The sequence below is a fragment of the Martes martes genome (genome assembly GCF_963455335.1).
Source record: "Martes martes genome assembly, chromosome: 5".
NCBI classification, from domain to species: domain Eukaryota; kingdom Metazoa; phylum Chordata; class Mammalia; order Carnivora; family Mustelidae; genus Martes; species Martes martes.
In genome coordinates this window covers 164,701,783-164,720,518 of record NC_137892.1, presented here as the reverse complement: position 1 = coordinate 164,720,518, position 18,736 = coordinate 164,701,783, and the positions used below count along the sequence as shown (strand labels likewise).

At 58.3% G+C, this 18,736-nt stretch overlaps 2 protein-coding genes across 2 annotated transcripts; one reads left to right on the top strand and one right to left on the bottom strand.

Annotated features, from left to right (window-relative positions):
* Positions 1-7,829: 7,829 nt before the first annotated feature.
* MRPL36 (mitochondrial ribosomal protein L36) lies at positions 7,830-9,189 on the bottom strand (the record flags this gene model as incomplete). The annotated part of the gene is made up of 2 exons (XM_080803340.1): positions 7,830-8,233; positions 8,540-9,189. 2 exons carry the CDS (start codon positions 9,187-9,189, stop codon positions 7,912-7,914), a joined length of 972 nt encoding a protein of 323 aa, XP_080659466.1. The 3' UTR covers positions 7,830-7,911.
* On the top strand, positions 9,188-18,462 carry NDUFS6 (NADH:ubiquinone oxidoreductase subunit S6; the record flags this gene model as incomplete). The annotated part of the gene is made up of 4 exons (XM_080803341.1): positions 9,188-9,364; positions 9,960-10,013; positions 17,097-17,219; positions 18,004-18,462. The coding sequence occupies 4 exons, from the start codon at positions 9,188-9,190 to the stop codon at positions 18,067-18,069; spliced, it is 420 nt and encodes a 139-aa protein (XP_080659467.1). The 3' UTR covers positions 18,070-18,462.
* Between the last annotated feature and the right edge of the window lie 274 nt (positions 18,463-18,736).

Sequence of the window (18,736 nt, the reverse complement as noted above, 5' to 3'; positions counted from 1 at the left end):
GGGGCCACTTTTGGGGCCGGCTCCTCACGGCCCAGGAGTGCCTTCTTTCACCTGCCAAAGTGAGCCTGTTGTGTTTCTTCTCTTCTGACTTACGGAGTCTAAACCTCGCTGAAGAGGAGGTCTTCCTACCCCAAATTTATGCAAATAATTTCCCACCGCTCTCCTTGCCACGCACCCTTACTTGGCTTCTTCGTGACCTGTGGAAACCTTGCTGCACGGCGGGGGTGTGGTCGTAAGTCCAGCCTTTCCCGGGGGTACTCGTGGTCCCAAGCCGCTGAACGCCTTCTGCTTTCCTCCTCCTCCTCCTCCTTCCGAGGTGCCCTTCGACCCTTCCAGGTGGGGCTCCCTGGAGACCGCGCCCCGAATGTCCTCATCCTGCTGCACACACGCGCCCCGTGTGAACTGTTCGACCTTCTCAGCGTGTTTTCACGTCTGCTAGTGAACCTCCCCTCATGTTCGCGATAGGACAGGCACCGCGGCTGTCTGTTCATGATTCTCCTTCCCGAGGCGGAAGCCGCTGGGAGACGGTCACGTCCATCAGCGTTCCTGCGGGGACCTGGCTGGCTTTGCATGAGAGATGAGTGCGCCAGCGTTCGCCGGGAGCAGAGCCTGAGATGCGCACGCAGAGGTGAGCATGTGATCTGGGATGTGATTCCAGCAGGCAGAAGGGAGGTGAGGGGAGCAGGGGAGAGACACCGGAAAATCTGGCTACACTCCAGTCATCACACTTGTCAGCACCTGCTGCTACCAGACATTAAGTTCCGGACATTCTGGGGTGCCTGGGGGCTCAGTCAGTGAAGGGTCCAACTCTTGATTTCAGCTCGGGTCATGATCTCAGGGTCATGGGATCGAGCCCCTTGTCGGGCTCTGTACTCAGCATGGAGTCTGCTTGTCCCTCTCCCTCTGCTCCTGCCCCTGCTCTCTCGCAAATAAATAAATAAATAAAATCTTAAAAAAAGATTTCTGGACTGTCTCGTTGCTCCTTCCAAAGAAGCAGCCTTTACATTCTTTCATTTTTCCTATTGCTACTCTGTTTTTTATAATTTGGATTTTGCTCTCCATTTTCTAGATTCTTTGGGTAGAAGTAAAGACCATTGTTTCCTTTTGCCTTTTCTAATAAAAGCGTTCAGTGTTATAAATTTCCCTGTATCGTTTTTTCCCAAAGATTTTATTTATTTGACAGACAGAGATCACAAGGAGGCAAAGAAGCAGGCGGGGGTGAGGGGGGGAAGCAGGCTCCCTGCTGAGCAGAGAGCCCGATGCGGGGCTCGATCCCAGGACCCTGGGATCATGACCTGAGCCGAAGGCAGAGGCTTTAACCCACTGAGCCACCCAGGCGCCCCTAAGTATCGCTTTTAATGCGTTCCACGCAAGTGGATATGTTGTGTTATTCCTCACCTTGCTCAGTCGTCTTCTACTCTTCCTTTTGAATTCATTGACGGATGGTTTAGTTAGAATTGTGTTGTTTCATTTCCAATTATTTGAGTGACTTCTCAGATGTCTCTGTTGTTAAATCTTAGATTAATACCACTGTGGTCAGAACATATTTCTATGACTGAAGTCCTTTGCAATACATTGAAACTCATCTTACGGCCCAGAATATGGTCAGTTTTGGTACGGTTAGGGCCAATTTAATGGTAAAACCTGTTTAACTATTAGGGCCTGCTTAGCCAGAGTGACTCCATATTGCCTCGGTAGCCATATTGTTGTTTACATCCACGGACTTCATTCCGGGAATAAATGCCCCCGTAGTTCCTGGTATGGTTCCGGGTATCGATTCTGGGAGTAAACGCCTTAATGATAGAAGCCACGTACCTTGGGTCTGCGGTTATGCCCTATAAAACCAGCCTGTGAGATCGGGAGGGGGACGCTCTCTTCAGAGGTGGCCCCGGCCGGTCAGTCTGACTTCTGCTTGGCATAGAAAAAGGCTTTGCATAACTTTCACTTTGTCTCAGCCTCGTTCCTTTGATAACGGACCCAACAGTACATCCTCTATGAGGCTAAGAAAGATGCTTCCGCAGCGGATGTTTCATAAATACGGATTAGATTAAATTGGTTGATGGTGTCATTCAAACCTTTTGCACCCTTACTATTTTCTGCTTTTCCTCCCAATTACTGAAAGAGAAGTGTTGATATCACCAATCATGATTTTTATTTGTTTCTCCTGGTAGTTCTATAGACTTTTGCTTTCTGTATTTTGAAGCTCTGTTTTAAACACATAGAGATTTAATATTCTCTGTTCTTGATTAATTAACCCATCTATCGTTATACCTGGTAAGGTGATTAAATCTACTCTAACCAACATTAGTATAGACCCTCCAGCTTTCTTTTGATTATTGTCTGAATGATACTTCTTCGGTCATTTATCCTCTCTGTCACTTACATTTAAAACGGGTTTCTTCTAGACTGCATATACGTGGGTCTTGCTTTTTCAAGATTTACTTATTTTAGAGAAAGAGGGAGAGAGCACGAGAGAGTGGGGGAGCGGCAGGAAGAGGGGAGAGAGAGAACCTCAAGCAGACTCTCCGTTGGGCACGGAGCCCGATATGGGGTTCGATCCCAGGACCCTGAGATCCTGACCCTCGCCAAAATCAAAAGTTGGGTGCTCAACCGACCGAGCCCCCTGGTGCGCCGAGTCTCGCTCTTCACATGGTCTGACGCGCTGCTGTCTGACGAGGACACTGGCCCGTGTACGTGTGCTGTGAGTACCAAAAAGGCTGAATTTAAATCTAGGGTCTTACCTTTCATTTCCTGTTTACCATATCAATATGTTGTTCCTTTTCCTCTTTCGGTGTTATTTTAAATTAATAACTTTAATATTGCATAATTTCTCCATAATTGGCTTCCCGCACTTATCTTTTTATTTGCTTGTGTGCATAGTGCACACAGTGACGTCACAGTTTGCCCTTCCGTAACGCTCGCAAGAACCTTGGGAACATCTGCTCCCAGCCCCGTGCCCTCCCCCCGCAGCCCTGCGGATGCTGCGAGCACCAGGACACTTTGCCATTATTGTTTCCTTAGAGGGTTCTTTCAGAAGGATATTTAAAGGAGGGAAAGCTGTCTTTTATATCCACCAAATAGTTCCTGAGCAGATCTCTGTTTCCCTTGAGCGCTCCCAGCTCTTGCCTCTCAGCCTCAGTCTTGAGAGGTCCTCACGGGACACAGATTGCTGGACGGCCGCTCTCCCAGCACCTTGAAGATGTTTTATTGTTCTGGGCCGCATGGCCTCTGATCACTGTGCGGCTGTTTTTATCCCTCTGTGAGGAATCAGCCTTGTTTCTCTCTCCGGATTTTAGAGGTTTCCTCTTTAGCTAATATTTAGCAATCTGATAATTGGTTTTCTTTATAATTCTCCTGATTAAGCTTGTTGGATTTGTGGATTTATCATCTTCATCAAATATGAGAACACTTCGCCCGTTATTTCTTCAACTGTTGTTTTTCTCCCCCAGGAAGAATGCTGGACCTGGTCCCACAGCTCACTGAGTTCCCTTTTTTTTTTTTTTTTAATTTATTTGATCCTTATTTGCTATCTAGCAATTCCATTGGGGAATCTTTTTGCAAGGTCTATTGAAGTAAAGTTCTGTGAGTTTACAAGCGTGTGTTGTCACGAAACTGCCACTACAGTCAGCGCATAGAGCAGTCACACCACCTGAAAGCGTTCCTTCCTGTCCCTTCGCAGCCAGCCCTGCCCACCCCCCTCCCGCCAGCTCCGAGCGACACGTCTTCCCTGCCTGCAGTTTGGATTCTCCACCAGGTCGCAGCGCCGGGATCGTGGCGTCCGGAGCCTTCTGAGGGCAGGCTTCTGTCAGTCGGAGCGGTGGATCTGGGGTTCAACTGTGTTTGCGTTTGGGTCACTTCACCGCCATCCGCTGCTGAGCACTGCACCGTGGGAGCGTACACCTGCTGGACCCGTTCCCCAGTCGAAGGGCACGTGGGCTGTTCCCAGTTGGTGGTTTTGTTTGTTTTGGTTGTAAGTAAAACCACCATAAACGTTCACATAAAGGTTTCACTGCGAACATCAGTTTTCACTGTTCTTGGACAAGTACTCAAGGCGGGGCCGCCCGTAAACGAGTCACTTAACTGGATTGGCCGCGCCGCTCCAGCAAGAGTGACCTTGGCTGCAGCATCTTGTGCTTTCCATCCTGCAACCATTCTGTTAAGTATGTAATTTTGTCGTGATGTTAATGTGCTTTTCACTGAAGTCCAGCATTAAACATTTTTATCTGCTTATGTTCCATCAGTGTGTGTTCCTTTGTGAAACGTCTTTTGCCACTTTCAACGGGGTTCGTGGTCTTCCCATCGCTGAGTTCTGAGATCTTGTCATATAATCCAGATCCACTTTTTTTTTTTTTTTATCAGAAAGGTGTTCTGCAAGTATCTTCTCCAGTTTTTGGCTTGTTTTCATTTACTTAACAGTATCTTTTGAAGAGATGTGAACTTTGATGAAAGTATCTTGAGGATATAACTTTGGTGCAATCCAATTTATGATGGTTCTCTTTCATGTTTTTGCTGTTATAGCTAATAAATCTGCAGATCCCAAAGTCACGTGTATTTTCTACACTTTCTTGAGAAGATTTCATAGTATTAGGTTTCACATTTAGCTCTATGATTTATTTTTTTATAGACATTTTATTTATTTATTTGACAGACAGAGATCACAAGCAGGCAGAGAGGCAGGCAGAGAGAGAGGAGGAAGCAGGTTCCCCGCTGAGCAGAGAGCCCGATGCGGGGCTCGATCCCAGGACCCTGAGATCATGACCTGAGCCGAAGGCAGAGGCTTACCCCACTGAGCCACCCAGGCGCCCCTATTTTTAATATTGGTATATGTTGAGAGTTATTTTCTGTATATGGAAATTCAATTTTCAAGCACTCGATGTACAAAAGTCTGCCCTTTCTTCACTGAATTGCCCTTAATCCTGTTTTGAAAATCACCTGAGCAGAGAGGTACCTGTCCGTCTCCGACCCCTCCACGCTCTTCCCTTGTGTGCTTTGCTGCATGGGGACTAGTGTCTTGGCTACTGTGGCTTCATTGTAAGATCTGATATCAGGGAGGAGGCTTCCTTCAAATTTCTCTGTATTTTAAAAATTTTGGCTCATTTGCATACTTAGCCTCTCCATACAAAATTTTGAATAATCATGGCATTTGTACAATATTGCTGGGATTTTTATTGGGATTACATTGAGTCTATAGATCAGTTTGGAAAGACTTGACCATATCAAGTATTCTAACCCATAAAACATGATATAGCTTAATCTGTAGATCTTAAAATTTTTTCAACAGTGTTACATAATTTTAAGTGTATGGAATGTATATAAATTTTGTTAGATTGTATCTAAACATTCCTGGTTTTGGTGCTATTACAAATAGCATCTTTTATTTCAATTTCTGTCTGTTCATGGGTAGCATTTACAAAGCTCCTTCTCACTGTGTGGAAAATAGAAAATCCATGAAACCTTTTTGGCAGGTTGGGGTCATTGTGAAGTCAAATCCCAAGGCGAGATGGGAACTACTGTAATGACCCAAACAAGGAGCTGGCACACTTTTTCTGCAAATGTAACTCTAGTTGTAAGGATTTTCAGGCCATATAGTATTTAAGCAACTGCTCAGCTAGTGGAAGGCACAGACAACACATACGTGGTCGAGCACAGGGGGACGAATGTGCCTGCTGCCTCCTGACCGCAACGAGGTCTGTGTTACAGTGCAGCATCCGGCTGTATACACGGGCTCATCCGGACACTGGAAAGCAACTGAGCCGTAAGGATGGTTTGGTCAGCACCCAGGCAGTCCCCTGAGATCGAAGACAGACTAATAACCCCAGGAGGGATGAAGGCTTTAAAAACCCATCAACGCCCTCTTAGAATCCCAGCTCGTCAATTACGATCACAGGTTCCTGTGGATTTGGGCTCTCCCGGCTTCCGTACATTGGTTACTGCCTGTCCTCGGATACCTCAAGGGTCACTTCCCTGTATACACGACCCCACCACATATTTGCAGAGCCAGATAGTCACAGGGCAAGTAAAGACCTCACACTTACCTGTTGAGGAGAAAACAACTGAAAAGTAAGGTGTGTGTGGCGTGTGTATTTGTGTGCGTGTCTTGAACCAGTGCAGTATCAAACTTCTCCCCCACGCAGGACAGGGCTGCATTCCCATGGACAGGACCTGTTGGCCAACTCTTCAGAACAAAGTTGTGGCCTTCGAGGGACAGAAGCAGCCTGCTGCAGCCAAGCAGAGAGGACGGAAGGGGTCTGCTCGTAGGGCCTCGTCATGTCGTTACCATGTGAGTCCACATGTATTTGCTGAGTGCCTACTGCGGACTAGCCCTCGTAGCAGACTGAGAGCGAAGCAGGACAGAAACAGGGTCCCCAGCCCAGGGCTTTAGTTCTCGATGAACCCTGTGCACGGGTGGGAAGTGTCAGCTTCTGTCGGGGAGCGTGCCCCGGGAGCCCTTGGTCATGTCTGGAGATCTGGTCGTCATGCCCAGGATGAGGGTGTTCCTGGCACCCCTGGGGAGGGAGCCAAGGATGTGGCACCCTACAGCACCCTGGACAGCCAGGCACAGAGAAAGTCTGTCCCGAGGGCCAGCAGTAGTGAGCAGGAGAAACCACCCATGTCACAGCCCCATCCCGCAGGTGTGTGCTGATATCAGACACACAACCATCACCGTGCGAGCACCTGCACTCAACACAGCTTAATTCAAATGAAACCTGTTACGCTACAAATGTTAGTCCCTGCGAGGCCCAGCTGCACCTAATCCAGACAAGGGTCCCTGAAGCACTTGATGAGGAGGAAAGAAGGTTATCACCACTGCTGCAGAACCAGCAGACCTCCCTCCCGCAGGATAACACGCTGCAGGGAACGGCGTTTCCTTCTTTCCCTTCTCCTTCCGAGCTGCCTCTTGGGCCCTGTGTTGGGGACCTGGGTACCAGTCAGGGCTCCCGAGGCCAGGAGTACAGGCGCAGCACCGGAGCACGGCTCAGAGATGCCTGTGTGCTGTGGGGTCATCCAGCTTTCCACGTGCATGACGCTGCTCGGCCCCCAGCCTGCCAGGGCCCCTCGCTGGCACACCCCTGCATCTCACCCTCCCGGGTCCTACAGGACCCAGCCTGCACCCACCTCCCAGGGACAGCACGGCTGGGGAACGCCTTCACTGGTCTCTGCACACGCTGCTCACCGACACTTACCACCCTGTACCACCTCCCACCCAGTGGAACCCGCTCCAGCCGCTGCCCGGACAGGAAGGCCACTGGAGGCCGCAGCGCGGAGCTCAGACCGTGTGGGGAGGCTACCAGACCTGAGACAAGGGACGCCGCACACCTGCGCCACTGGTTCCAGGTCACACGCCTGCAGAGGGTAGCAGAGCTGTATGGCTCCGTGCACGCACACACCATGCACACACACACGCGCGTTTGTCTTACCACGGACGGCAAACACGCTCAGATGAAACCTGGAATCCGTCTGCGTACGGAAACTCGAGTCGGCCTTGACTTACAAGCAGCTTTCCAGGGTGTCCCACCGGTCCTCAAGACAGGACCGTGCACTGCCGAGAGCGGGGGCCGGCCGCGCGCACACCGGGCTGAGCTGGGCCTCGTGGGACCCTCCGCCCCCAGGGACCCGGCTCTTCCTAACCGGGCTGCACTGGGAGCTGGGGTGGGGGTCGGGGCAGACCCGCTCTCCCTGGTCTTGCGTCCGCCCTCCAGCCCAGCACAGGGTCTGCAAAGGAGGAAAACGACGCACCCCCACCCGGGGCCCTGCGGGACCAAGGGGCGGGACTGGGCTGCGACAGGAGGCGCAGAGTCAGGAGGACGCGAGGGTGGACACAGACCACGCGAGGTTTACGCTTTATTGTCCGTCCACAGGTGGTGCCCCCCACCCGGGGAGGGGACGCGGCGGTGCTCGTGACGCCGGCGGCTACATCTGCCTCTGCTTGTGCTTCGGGTTCGCTCGGCAGTAGATGAACCAGCGGCCGCGCCTCTTCACCCGGTAGCAGTCCCGGCACCGCTCCTTGATGACGCCCTTGGTCTTGAACCCCAGCGCGGGCTGCAGGCCGGGCGGCCCCAGGCCGGGCAGCAGGCGTCCGGGCAGCCCCGCGGGCCCCGCGGCGCCAGGGCGTCCGGGCAGGAGCGTGGAGAGCGCGCGGGCCACGGCCGGGGGAGGCCGCGGCCGGAGCAGGGGGCCCAGGGCGGACGCCAGCATCTTCGCCGCCAGCGCGGACGCCATGGCGCGGCCGGACCTGAGCGGGAGCAGAACGCGGTCCTGCGGGGCCTCGCGCAGGACCCGCGGCGGCGCCCCCGCCCCGCCCCCCCGCTGCACCCGCGACCTCTGACCCCCCCCCGCGGCCCCGCCCCGCCCCCCCCGGCCGCCGGCGGTCCGCGAGGGCCCAGGACATGCCCGCCCGCGGGGGACACCAGGCGGCCCTTCTCGGCCGCGGCGTCCGGGGAGCGGAGGGCGTGCGGCTGTGGCCCACGCAGGGACCCCCGAGTCCCCGCAGCAGCCACCGCCCCGGCCCCGGCCCCTCGCGACTCCCGGCGACCCTCACCTGAGAACGGGACCGCGACGACTGGCCGCGCGCCTCGCAAGCGCCTGCGCAATGGGGCGCGGACGCCGCCGCCCGGAGTGTGCGCCAGGAAGAAAGATGGCGCCGGGGATCACGTGGCCACGCCCTCGGTGCCGGGCGCAGAGGCGGAGTCGCCGGCGACTCCCGGGACGGCCTCCCGCCCCCGGCGCCGACGGGCTCGGAGCACGCGCCGGGGGGCGGAAGCAGAGCTCCGGGACGCACGGGAAGCCCCCGCCCCCCGGCCGGTGTCTAAGGGCGCCGGTCTCTCGGGGAGGGAGCCGGGGGCTGCGAGCCGCAGGCCGCCCGGGTGCGCCGAGGGGCGGGGGCCGCCGGGCTGACGGGCCCGCGGGACGGCGTCGAGCTCGCCGGCCGCTCCCTGCAGCCCCGGCGACGGACGCCCCCGCGGTCAGTGACCGGCCAGCGTGAGCCGCGCGCCTGCACCTTCCGTCCTCCCGGCCCACCCCGGCGGGAACCCCCCGGCTCCGCCGACGCTCCAGCAGCGAGCACTTTCCCGCCTTTTCCCGGCCCGGCCGCCGCCCCTGCCCGGATGCTCCCGCCGGAGCGCAGCGCGCGTGCGCCACACCCCGAAGCGCGCCGAGTCGGGCCGCCGGCGCCTGCGACCCCGTGCGCATGCGTCAGCGTGTCGGTGCGCCGGGTCAAGGGTCAGCCCACAAGATGGCGGCGGCAGTGACCTTCTGCCGGCTGCTGGGCCGGAGCGGCCCGGCGGCGCTGAGCCTGCCCCGGGGCGCCCGGTGCTTCGGGGTGCGCACGTCGCCGACCGGGGAGAAGGTTACGCACACCGGCCAGGTAAGCGCTGCGGCGTGGAGGCCGCCCTCCGTCTCGGCTCGCCGTGCCCGCGGTGCCCGCGGCTGGGGGACGCGCTGGCCGGAGCGCCCGGGTCCCGGAGGAGCGGCGGCCGCGCGCGGGGTCCCGCGGGCCCAGGGACTGTGTGGGCCTCGCGCTCTGACGCGCGGGGCGCTGAGGGCGCGGGGGTCCTGGGCGAGCCGCCGCCCGGCTCGCGTCTGTGCCGCGCTGCGTAGGGGCCGCCGCCGCCGGAGCGCAGCCACGGCCGGGAGGCGACTCAGGGGCCCCTGTCACCGCGCTGCCGCCGGGGGACGCTTTCCTGCGCCGCCGGCCGGCTGGGAAGGAAACGGGGGCCCCTCCCGCGCCCGCGTCTGTCTGCTCCTTCAGGTCCGCCTCGCCGTCCTCCGGCGTCGTCGCCTCTTCTGTCCTGCGGTCCTCGTCGAGGTGCGCCCCCGCCCGCGCAGCCGCCCTCGGTCCCTCCTGTCCCGGACGACAAATGGCCAGACCTTCAGAACACACACTTCTCCGTAATGCTGACTGCTGACCTTCAGCGGCTTTCAGAATTAGGCCGTAAAAATCACGTATGGTCTCTCCCCAGGTCTATGACGATAAGGACTACAGGAAGGTCCGGTTCGTGGGTCGCCAGAAAGAGGTAAGCGGAGGTGAGGGACAGGGAGGTGAGGGACAGAGGTGCGTCTCCGGGAAGCCTTCACAGAGCCGCGAGAGGTGAGAGTTAACGGAGAGACTGAAGTCCGCAGAGCGAGGCCCCGGCGGCTCTGGAAGTCTGCGCTTCTTTGAAGTGCCCGCGCTGTGCATTTGTCTTGTTCTGTCTCCCTCCGGAGTAGGTGGCGGCCCCGTGTAAGCGCAGTCTGGGTGTATGTGTGAACGACGGTGGCCTTTTCCTCCCTTTCGTTTCTCTGCCTTATACTCTCGAGACCCTCAGGTTAAAGGAAGTCACGTCGTCAACTTTTAAAGATGACTCTTTCGGTCCCCGTGTTGGGGTTTGCTGGTCATACTTCCTGCTGGACAGAGGAGCCTTGTTCTTACCGGGACGGACACTCCCGAGCTGAAGCGGGCAGGAGGACCGTCCTGCCCCGAGTGACTGTGACGGGTCCCGTACGGTGACTGCAGGGGAGAGGATGCTGACCGTGGCGTCTACAGGAACCTGAGCTCTTCCTAATTCCTTTCTTACCTGCACTGCGGGACCCCCAGTCCGCGTGCCGTGGTTTGGGCGGTCTTCCCCCTCCAAGTCCTTTTGTCCTCTGCGCCTTTCGTCACCTCACGCCTCTCCTTCGCGCAGTCAGCCGCCGCCTTCTTTCTCGGCTGTCTGTGAGTTGTGTTTCCCGCCCCTCTGATCTCAGTTACACGGTCTGTTCTTAAATTCTCTTTTTCTGCTTCTTTTCTGCCTTGCGGGGGACAGGGTGGTGGAGACAGAGTTCAGTGCCTCGGGCGGAGCAGTGCGTCCTGACGCCTCGGGTGGCTCGTGCGGTCCGGCCCCGGCTCCCCAGCTCAGCAGTTCGGGTGCATTAGCAAGCACCTGGGTCCCAAGCTCCTCTCTGCTAGAGACTCTGTGGCCTCTGGTTTCTGATCGCCTCAGCGGGGGGCAGCTGGAGCCCCTAAAGACCAAAATCAACCAAACAAAACCAGAATTCGCAAAGCCAGTGGAGCGTGAACAGAGGAGGCAGAGCTGAAAGTGTCCCCTCACCCAGGGCCGGAGCCCCTGTCCTGTCTGTGGCCTTTGGCCGTTTGACATCACGTGTGTCGGGGAGCGCTTTTCCAGTTGTACAGACGCGCGTGTTTGTGGATGCGGAGTGCTGCTCTGGCTTTCGTGCTGGCGACAAACATTTGGCATTTAGTGGTATTTAAGATTGTTAGCGTTTCCCAAAGACATTGTTTTAGAAGAGTTTTACGTGTACTGGAAACTGGGACATGAAGCGCAGAGGGTTCCCACCTCCTGCCAGGCGGCCTTTTGCAAGTAGTGCCTTCTGTCCGGGTGCTGCGGTCGCTACGGCTGATACTTTGAACACTGGATGGTGTCGATACGTGAGCTCAAGCCCGTGCTTTGTGTCGGGGTTCACTGTCGGGGGTGTACGGTCTGCGTTGTGACAGACGCGTGTCCCGTGGCCGTTTTACAGCACCGGAGAGCGGTGCATCCGCCCTAAGAACGTCTCACGTTCCACATGCTCCTTCTTCCTCCCCAGCCTCCGACAACCACGGATCTTGCTCGTTCTCTGGTTTTGGTTAGTTGTATTTTAAGAAACCCACCGAGTCTGAGCTTAATCTGACCAACAAGGAGCGCAGAAAGCTGGATAGCTGAGCTGGCCTTTGCGGAGAGAAACGGAAAGTATCTGTGTGTGGCTCTTGGCTACTCCTGGCCAGAGGCACCTGGTGCAGTTTGTGGTGTGTCTGCAAAGGAATCCGTGCGGGCCTGTGACGGGGTCTTCCTAAGATGAGACACTCACGTGCTGAAGAGCCGGCCACGCAGCTCCCACTCCTCGAGGAGGGGGCAGAAGCCAGGCCTGCTGTGGTCCTGGGCCACCTCTGCGATGCAGGGAGCTGGAACTGAGCAGATGCTTGTCTGAAGCTACAGAAAGCGTTTCATTGACTTTGTGGCCAAATACATTAGACGAAAGGCACACGTTTCCTGTTTCTAGCAGAAGAGCTCATGTGGACAGGCGACCGCGTGCAGAATGGCGGTGACGGTGACAACAGTGAGAACAGCAGCAGTGCCGTCTCCGTCACCTTGCAGCTCGGAGGACTTCTCTGGTCTCAAGTGTGGCTCCAGGCTGCTCTGTCTGATCGCGTCTGGATCTGTGCAGCCACCCAAGCACTCCCTGCCCCCGTCACTGACCTCGGCTGAGGGCGCTGGGTCAAAGGGGACGAGCCGCTAGGGAGCCCCCGCCCCGGGAGGCCATCAGCGAGCGCGTGCCCTATTCTGTTGCTGCTGGATTACTGTGACGGGGCTGGCGTCATTCATGGGTATTAAAGATGCGCAATGAGGCAGAGAGCCCAGAGCACTGGGAGGCCGAGTCCGTTGAGTACAGCTCCCCGTGCCCTCCACTTTCTGCAGTGATGACGGGGTGGCTCTGCCCAGGCGGGATCGCCCTCTCCAGCCGTGGGGGCAGCGGGGACCCTCGCTGCCCGGGTGCTCTGGACATTTCCTGCCCATCTCAGACCTCCTCCTGACCCCCCAGGGGGCAGGTGAGTCTGGCTGCGACTCTGGCTCACCCGCTGGGCACCTTGGTTCCTCAGTAGCAGCTGGAAGGTCCCAGCCACCGCTGAGCTGAGGAGCGGTCCCCGTGGCACCGGTGTCCACCCGACCTGCAGTGTTTGGTGGAGTGATGTGAAGGCTGCCCACCTCAGAGGGGTCTGGACGTTGTGGACGCACAGCAGGGGCTGTGAGTGCCAGAGGGAGGAGCTCGTGGGCAGGGTGTGTGCGGTGTGGCTACGGGCCCGGCCGGGAGTAACGAGTGTCCCTCGAGGGCTTGTGGCCCTTGGCTCGTTGGGCCTTGCTTCTCCTGGGCCTTGGCAGAGCGGACCACTCGCCTGGTAAAGTGACTTCTCCGCTGAGGTGGCCCATGCTCCTCGTGCAGACGCTGTAGGAAACTTCTGGGTGTTCGCCAGGATCGGCAGCGGAGGGAGACCCTGAGCGTCTGTCATCCCCGCTGACCGCTGTTGGACACTGACACCTCCACGTGCTGCCATCGGACCTGGTGACACGAAGGTGCACGTGTGTCTGCACACACATGTGCACAGACACGCACGTCCGAAGGTTTGGGAAGGCTGCACGAGCCGGCGGGATGCGGTGCTCCCAAGGCTCGGAGGCTGGGGGCCCGGGCGCTGAGCCTCGCGGTCTGTGCCTTCCTCTCGCCCTCTGGCGGTCCCACGCGTCCGTGCGTGTCCTCGGCCTCTGTACCGGCCAGATCGCCCCGGGGCACCTGCGGACACTGCTGTGCAAAAAGCCTAGGAGGTGTTTTCGAGCATTTTCTCCAAATTTGTGTTAAAAATTAATTTGGATGAAAATCTCAGTTTTTATCGTGGTTTAAAACTTATACACAGGTGTGTATCGATGTGTGTCCAGTTGAATGCAGATGTCAGGGTCACAGATCTTGGTAGTCTGCTACCACCTGGGCTCTTACTCCGACCTGCACGTTTCCCCGAGCAGGGTTGACAGCGTTCAGCGCGGGGGTTACCCAGCAAGGCCGTTCCTCCTCGTACGGTCGTGAGACTGTCTCGTGCGGTCCCGTGTTTTACGTTGTGCTTTTCGTGGGTGTGGTCTCAGTTTGATGTAAGGCGGTAACTTGTCCATAGGAACTGTCACTCCCCAGAACGTGAGTTAGACGAAAATAACGGCCTGCCAGCGAATGAATTGGAGCCCAGGTATCTTTGTGTCCAGTCAGTTGGCCGTCAGGAGGTAAATGAAGAGGTAGTTTCACATTCGTTAACGTTAGTTACATGCAAAGGAAATCATAGGGCCGTTGGACACACCGTCTGCCTGAAACCCACGGTGCTGACGGCTGAGGCAAGAGCCCCGGGCACTGTGACGTTCCTCTGCCTTCGTGCCCTTGGAAGGCCCGCGGATGCTCCTCTGGGCCTCGCCTCCGTCAGGGCGGCGAGACCAAGCCCTGAGTTGTCACCTGGGGTCGGCTGCTGGGTGCGTGTTGGCTCCGGGACTCTGCGTGTGCCTGTGGTTGAACCGAATCCCGGGAACGAGATGGTCGTCACGGAGGGTCTGGGTCACCCTGGGGCTGAGTGACAGGGGCAGTCCTGTGTCAGTCTCCGGTGGCAGCTGCCCTTCCCGCGGGAGATGGCGGTCTGTCTGACGGCCATGCTGGGGCCCGGGGGTTTGTTAGTGTGGCCTTCGTGACACGTTTTTCACTTAGGTAGACGCCGTCCTGTGTTACAGCACAGGCTTTGTGTGTGTGATGCACGGCTTTGTGTGCAGCAGAGGGAGCGGGACCTCACGGCCTCCGCAGCCTGCCGTCAGGTGCGCGTGTAAGCGGAGTGACGAGGCCGCGTGTGGGGCCGCTGTACTCAGAGGAGCCTGTAGGATGGCCTGGCCTCCCCACCCGGCCGCGATGTGCGTGGCCCCTCGGCTCTGATGGCGCCCCACGTCTCCGTAACCTCCTGCTGAGTTTGTAGAAATGAAACTTCACAAAGCCAGAGTCTGTAGTAATAATTAAATTTTTCCAGAACGTCCGCATTCTGTGGGTTTGGGACATTACCTGAGTCAATGGCAGGCAAGGCCGTCTGTTTCCGTGCAAGAGTGAGGGCCTGGGGACTGCTGGATCGCGTGTCCTCTGGGCGGAATCTGCTGGCTTTAGAGAAACTGTTCACGGAGGCTGCTTGTGCCTTTCTGGCTTATTTCCAGGTTTCGTTAAAGTTCAGAGGTCCCAGCCCCCCTTTATTTGTAAAGGGGGGCTGATCCTCGTTTCCCTGTCTTCGCTAAGGTGGGGCCTCTCCCTGTCGGTGGGGCCCTGGGGACACGGGGTGGGCACCCGGCTGGGCCCCGGCGGCTAGGACTGACCGGCACGGCAGCTCAGCCTCAGGCACCCACAGTACCGAGGTTGGTATTCGCTGCGCGGCTGGTGGACGAGCCTGGGCAGCGCTTACTCTGTGTGTAGCCTCCGCTTCCCGTCCTGTCTGCACGCAGTGTCACTCCCCGTGGTGGCCGCGGGGATGTCTGCCAGGAAGTGTAGTGGTCCGCCCCTGACGGCATCCGTCCCGTATCGTGCGCTGTGCTCGGATGACCCTCCAGCTTCCGGAGGCGGGCGACGTCCCAGGTGTGGTCTTGTCTTCTGCCCTGGGTGGGTTGACGATGACGCCGGGTCTGGAGGAGCCACAGGCCAGCTGCTGCTGGGAGCCCGAGCGTGGGACACCAAGCCCTACAGATGGCCGAGAGCGTGGTGGGGGCGTGATGGGTTGCTGTGGACGGCTTTGGGGAGCACACTCCTTTGGAGGGGGGATGTGCCTCTGGACGTCCCTCCTGCTTTCGCACGGCTCTCCGGGGTGGGAAGCTGCAGCCCATGGCACGGGCTGGCCCCCTAGGGTGAGACACGGGAGTTGGCTCTGTAACAGGGCTGTGGGGCACGTTGGGGACCTTTCCCTCCACACACACACACACACACACACACACAAACACACACACACACTCGGATGCTTTACCTTCCCGGCCTTGGGAGCTTTGTCTCCTGCGCGATGGCCAGGGAGGCTGTGCGCGCCTGGCTCAGGGTGGGTCAGGCCTGAGCTGGGTCGGTGTCCCGGCCTGGGTTCCCTTGGCCACAGTAGCTCGTTGTGAGACACGTTACTTGCCCAGCCAGGTGTGCGAATCTCTGTTTAACGAAACAGACGTGGGGGGATAGTGTCGCGGTCCCTCGTTGTGCGAGCCTGGTCTGATGCAGCCGTTACCACCCGGGAGACTTCCCAAGGCGGCCACGCTGCTCTCTGTGCGCGTGGCCCACAGCCCGCTCCCCCCAGCGCCGCCGTTCCGCACGCAGGCCGCTGACACGGTCCCGGTGAATCGAGTTCCCCGGTGCGTGCGGACCCCTCGAGGCGCTGAAGGGACTGCAGACTACAGCGATCTCTAAGTTAAATAGTTATTCGGAGGGAAAGAGTCTTGATGGTGTCATGGTAAAATAAAATCTTGTGACTGAGGACACAGATAAGCCCTAGGCAGTGCACTTGCTGATATGTCTAAGTGTCTTTTAACTTTTAGGTGTTCCCCCCCCCGCCCATACACACACAGACGCTCCCTTTACCTGCTTGGAAGTCGCCTGTCCGAGGACCCAGGTCTCTCTCTCCTGCGGCGTCGCCTGCGGCTGGGTCTCCCAGCTGCGGCACGTCGTGGGGTTCGGTGCCTCTGTTCTCAGGGTGTGGAACCGGGGCTGGCTGTGGCGGCTGCATCAGGTCAGACTCGGGGTCTCTGTGCGAGGTCACTGCGTGGGGGCCGAGGGCGCGTCCGTCGAAGTGCCGCGTGGGGTTCCAGGGCGGTGGCCAGTGACTCCGGACGGGGTTGAGGGTGACGCTGTCTTCCCCGCATTTGAGCACTTGCATGAAGACACTGGGTTAGCCTGGAGGGAGTGGGAGTATCGATTCTTTCCCCGCATCCCAGTTCTTACAGTGACATCCGTCCCTAACGGCGAGGTATTTATTCAGTCTTCAAATCTGCGAAATCACAGACCTCAGCACATTTGTTGGATTTCTGTCCCTGTAGTTACAACCCCGTCGTCTCTCCAGTGTCCCATGTGGTGTTTCCCCAAATGGGCTGCCCTTTGGGTGCGGCCGTGGGAGTCCGCCAGAGCTTCCTTGTCCCCTGTGGCTGCGGAGGGGCCTCTGCTGGCAGGGACGCCAGCCCTGGGTGGCTTTCTGCGTGTCACAGGTGGAGCGAGACGCGGGGCCGGGAGCAGAGCTGGTGTTGAAGCCAGGGGCACAGCGTGAGGGCTCTGGTCTGCACCTTGAGTATGACCAGGGGCGAGTGTTCGTAATCTGGTTCCTGCCCCGTTTCTGTGAGTTTGAAACTGTATCCGGATGGGAAGTGACGTGTGTGCACGCGCGCGTGTCACGTGTGTGTCGAAGACCGGCAGCAGTCACAGATGCGAACATACGAGAACGTACCGAATGTGCCTGTGCCGGCAGGACCTGAGTGTGGGGCCGTCCTCTACATAGACTTTAATTCCGTGAAATTACCCTGCTTTCGTACTTGGCTACATGAGTTTTTCTTTCCGTCTTCTTCCAGGTAAATGAAAACTTTGCCATTGATCTGATCGCTGAGCAGCCCGTGAGTGAAGTTGGAAATCGTGTGATCGCGTGTGACGGCGGCGGGGGAGCTCTTGGCCACCCGAAAGTGTACATAAACCTGGTACCGTGTCACCTGTCCTTACGGGTCTAGTCTAAGCTGTCCTGTCCCGCGCGGTCCTTGCGGCGCTGGCTCTCACCTTTCCTCCAACCGCGTGGTAGGGACCACGTGATGGGCGCCCTTTCCATGGGGGCGTGCCTAGCGTTGCCAGCACAGTCGTCCACTTTCCTGCCACACCTGGGCTTGATCTTCCTGGAACCTCATTTTGGAGGTTGTGCCCCCACAGGGCCTTGGAGAGGGGAGGACCGGGACGTTAGAGCAGAGGGGCGAGCGGGGGCTGCGGCTCAGGTCTGCCATGGCATGGATGCAGGGGAGGGACGTCAGCAGCACCCCGGCACCCCGTCTTGCTTGTGGCCTGAGCATGCCCGGACGGGACCCTGGCCTGGGGGCTGGTGGGCCTCTGCGCAGCGCCTCACCTGCTCCAGTCCGTTGAATTCTGGGCCCAGGGTGAAACCTCGGCCTTCCTGGGGTGGGAGAGAAGACGGGCGCTGAGCTAAGGTGAGAAGACAGGTCCTCGGGGCGGTCCTTGGAGATGACCTCGTGTTCCGGGGCCGGAGCTAGGGTTCGGGCCCCTGCCCGCAGCTGCCAGCAAGTCGGGGTGGAGCAGAGTCAGACCTGGGCCCCAATACAGTGACGGTCCTCAGTCCCCTTGCAACCTCAGAGGGCTTAAGCTGTGTCTAGTTGAGACCTGAGCTCAGGTTTGGTGCACGCTGTCCCGTCTGATGCGGGACGCGTTTAGATGGGAGCAGAGCATGGCGACGTGAGCTCTTTCTTCTGAATTTTGCAGGACAAGGAAACGAAGACGGGGACGTGCGGCTACTGCGGACTGCAGTTCCGACAGCACCATCACTAGCGCGGGCCATGCGCGCACAGCGCCTCTTGCCGGGGCCGAATAAACGGTGTTGGGACCCCGGACGGCGAGCCACCTGCTTGTTTCTTTCCGAGAAGCGGCGTTTCCTCTGAAGCGCAGACCGCAGCGGGGTCGTCCTCGGGGGCGCGTCCTGCGGCTCCGCGGCCGTCGTCACGGTGGGGCCGGGCCGGGTGGCTCAGGGCCAGGCGGGAGAAGAACCGCTCTGGATCCGCAGACAGAATGGAGGCTTGTCAGGCGAAGGGCTCCCCGTTTGCCTCCGCACTCCGACCGGAAGACCGTGCTTCCCTGCCCCGCCCCACTGTCCCCGCCACTCACCTACAATCACACTTCCCTCTGTCTTCTTGTCGCGGGGGAAGTGCGAGATCTTAAAGCCTGAAGCATCTGTGTTCACGGTCGCACGCAGGCCGCATCCAGGGCGGCCTGCGGGGCGGGGAGCAGCAGGGTCACCGGAGGGCGAGGCTGGGACTCGGAGGGAAGGGGACGCCTGGGGAGCGCGCCCGCGAGCCCGGACGCGCAGTCTGTGGGGTCCAGGAGGAGGCAGCGCTGGGCAGCGCGAGGGGAGGAAGGAGGGAAGGAGGCAGAGGAAAGCCTGCGCGGTGGGGGGCACGCCCGCCTCCCAGCAGGGCTGGCGGGAACACGCGGCCACGTA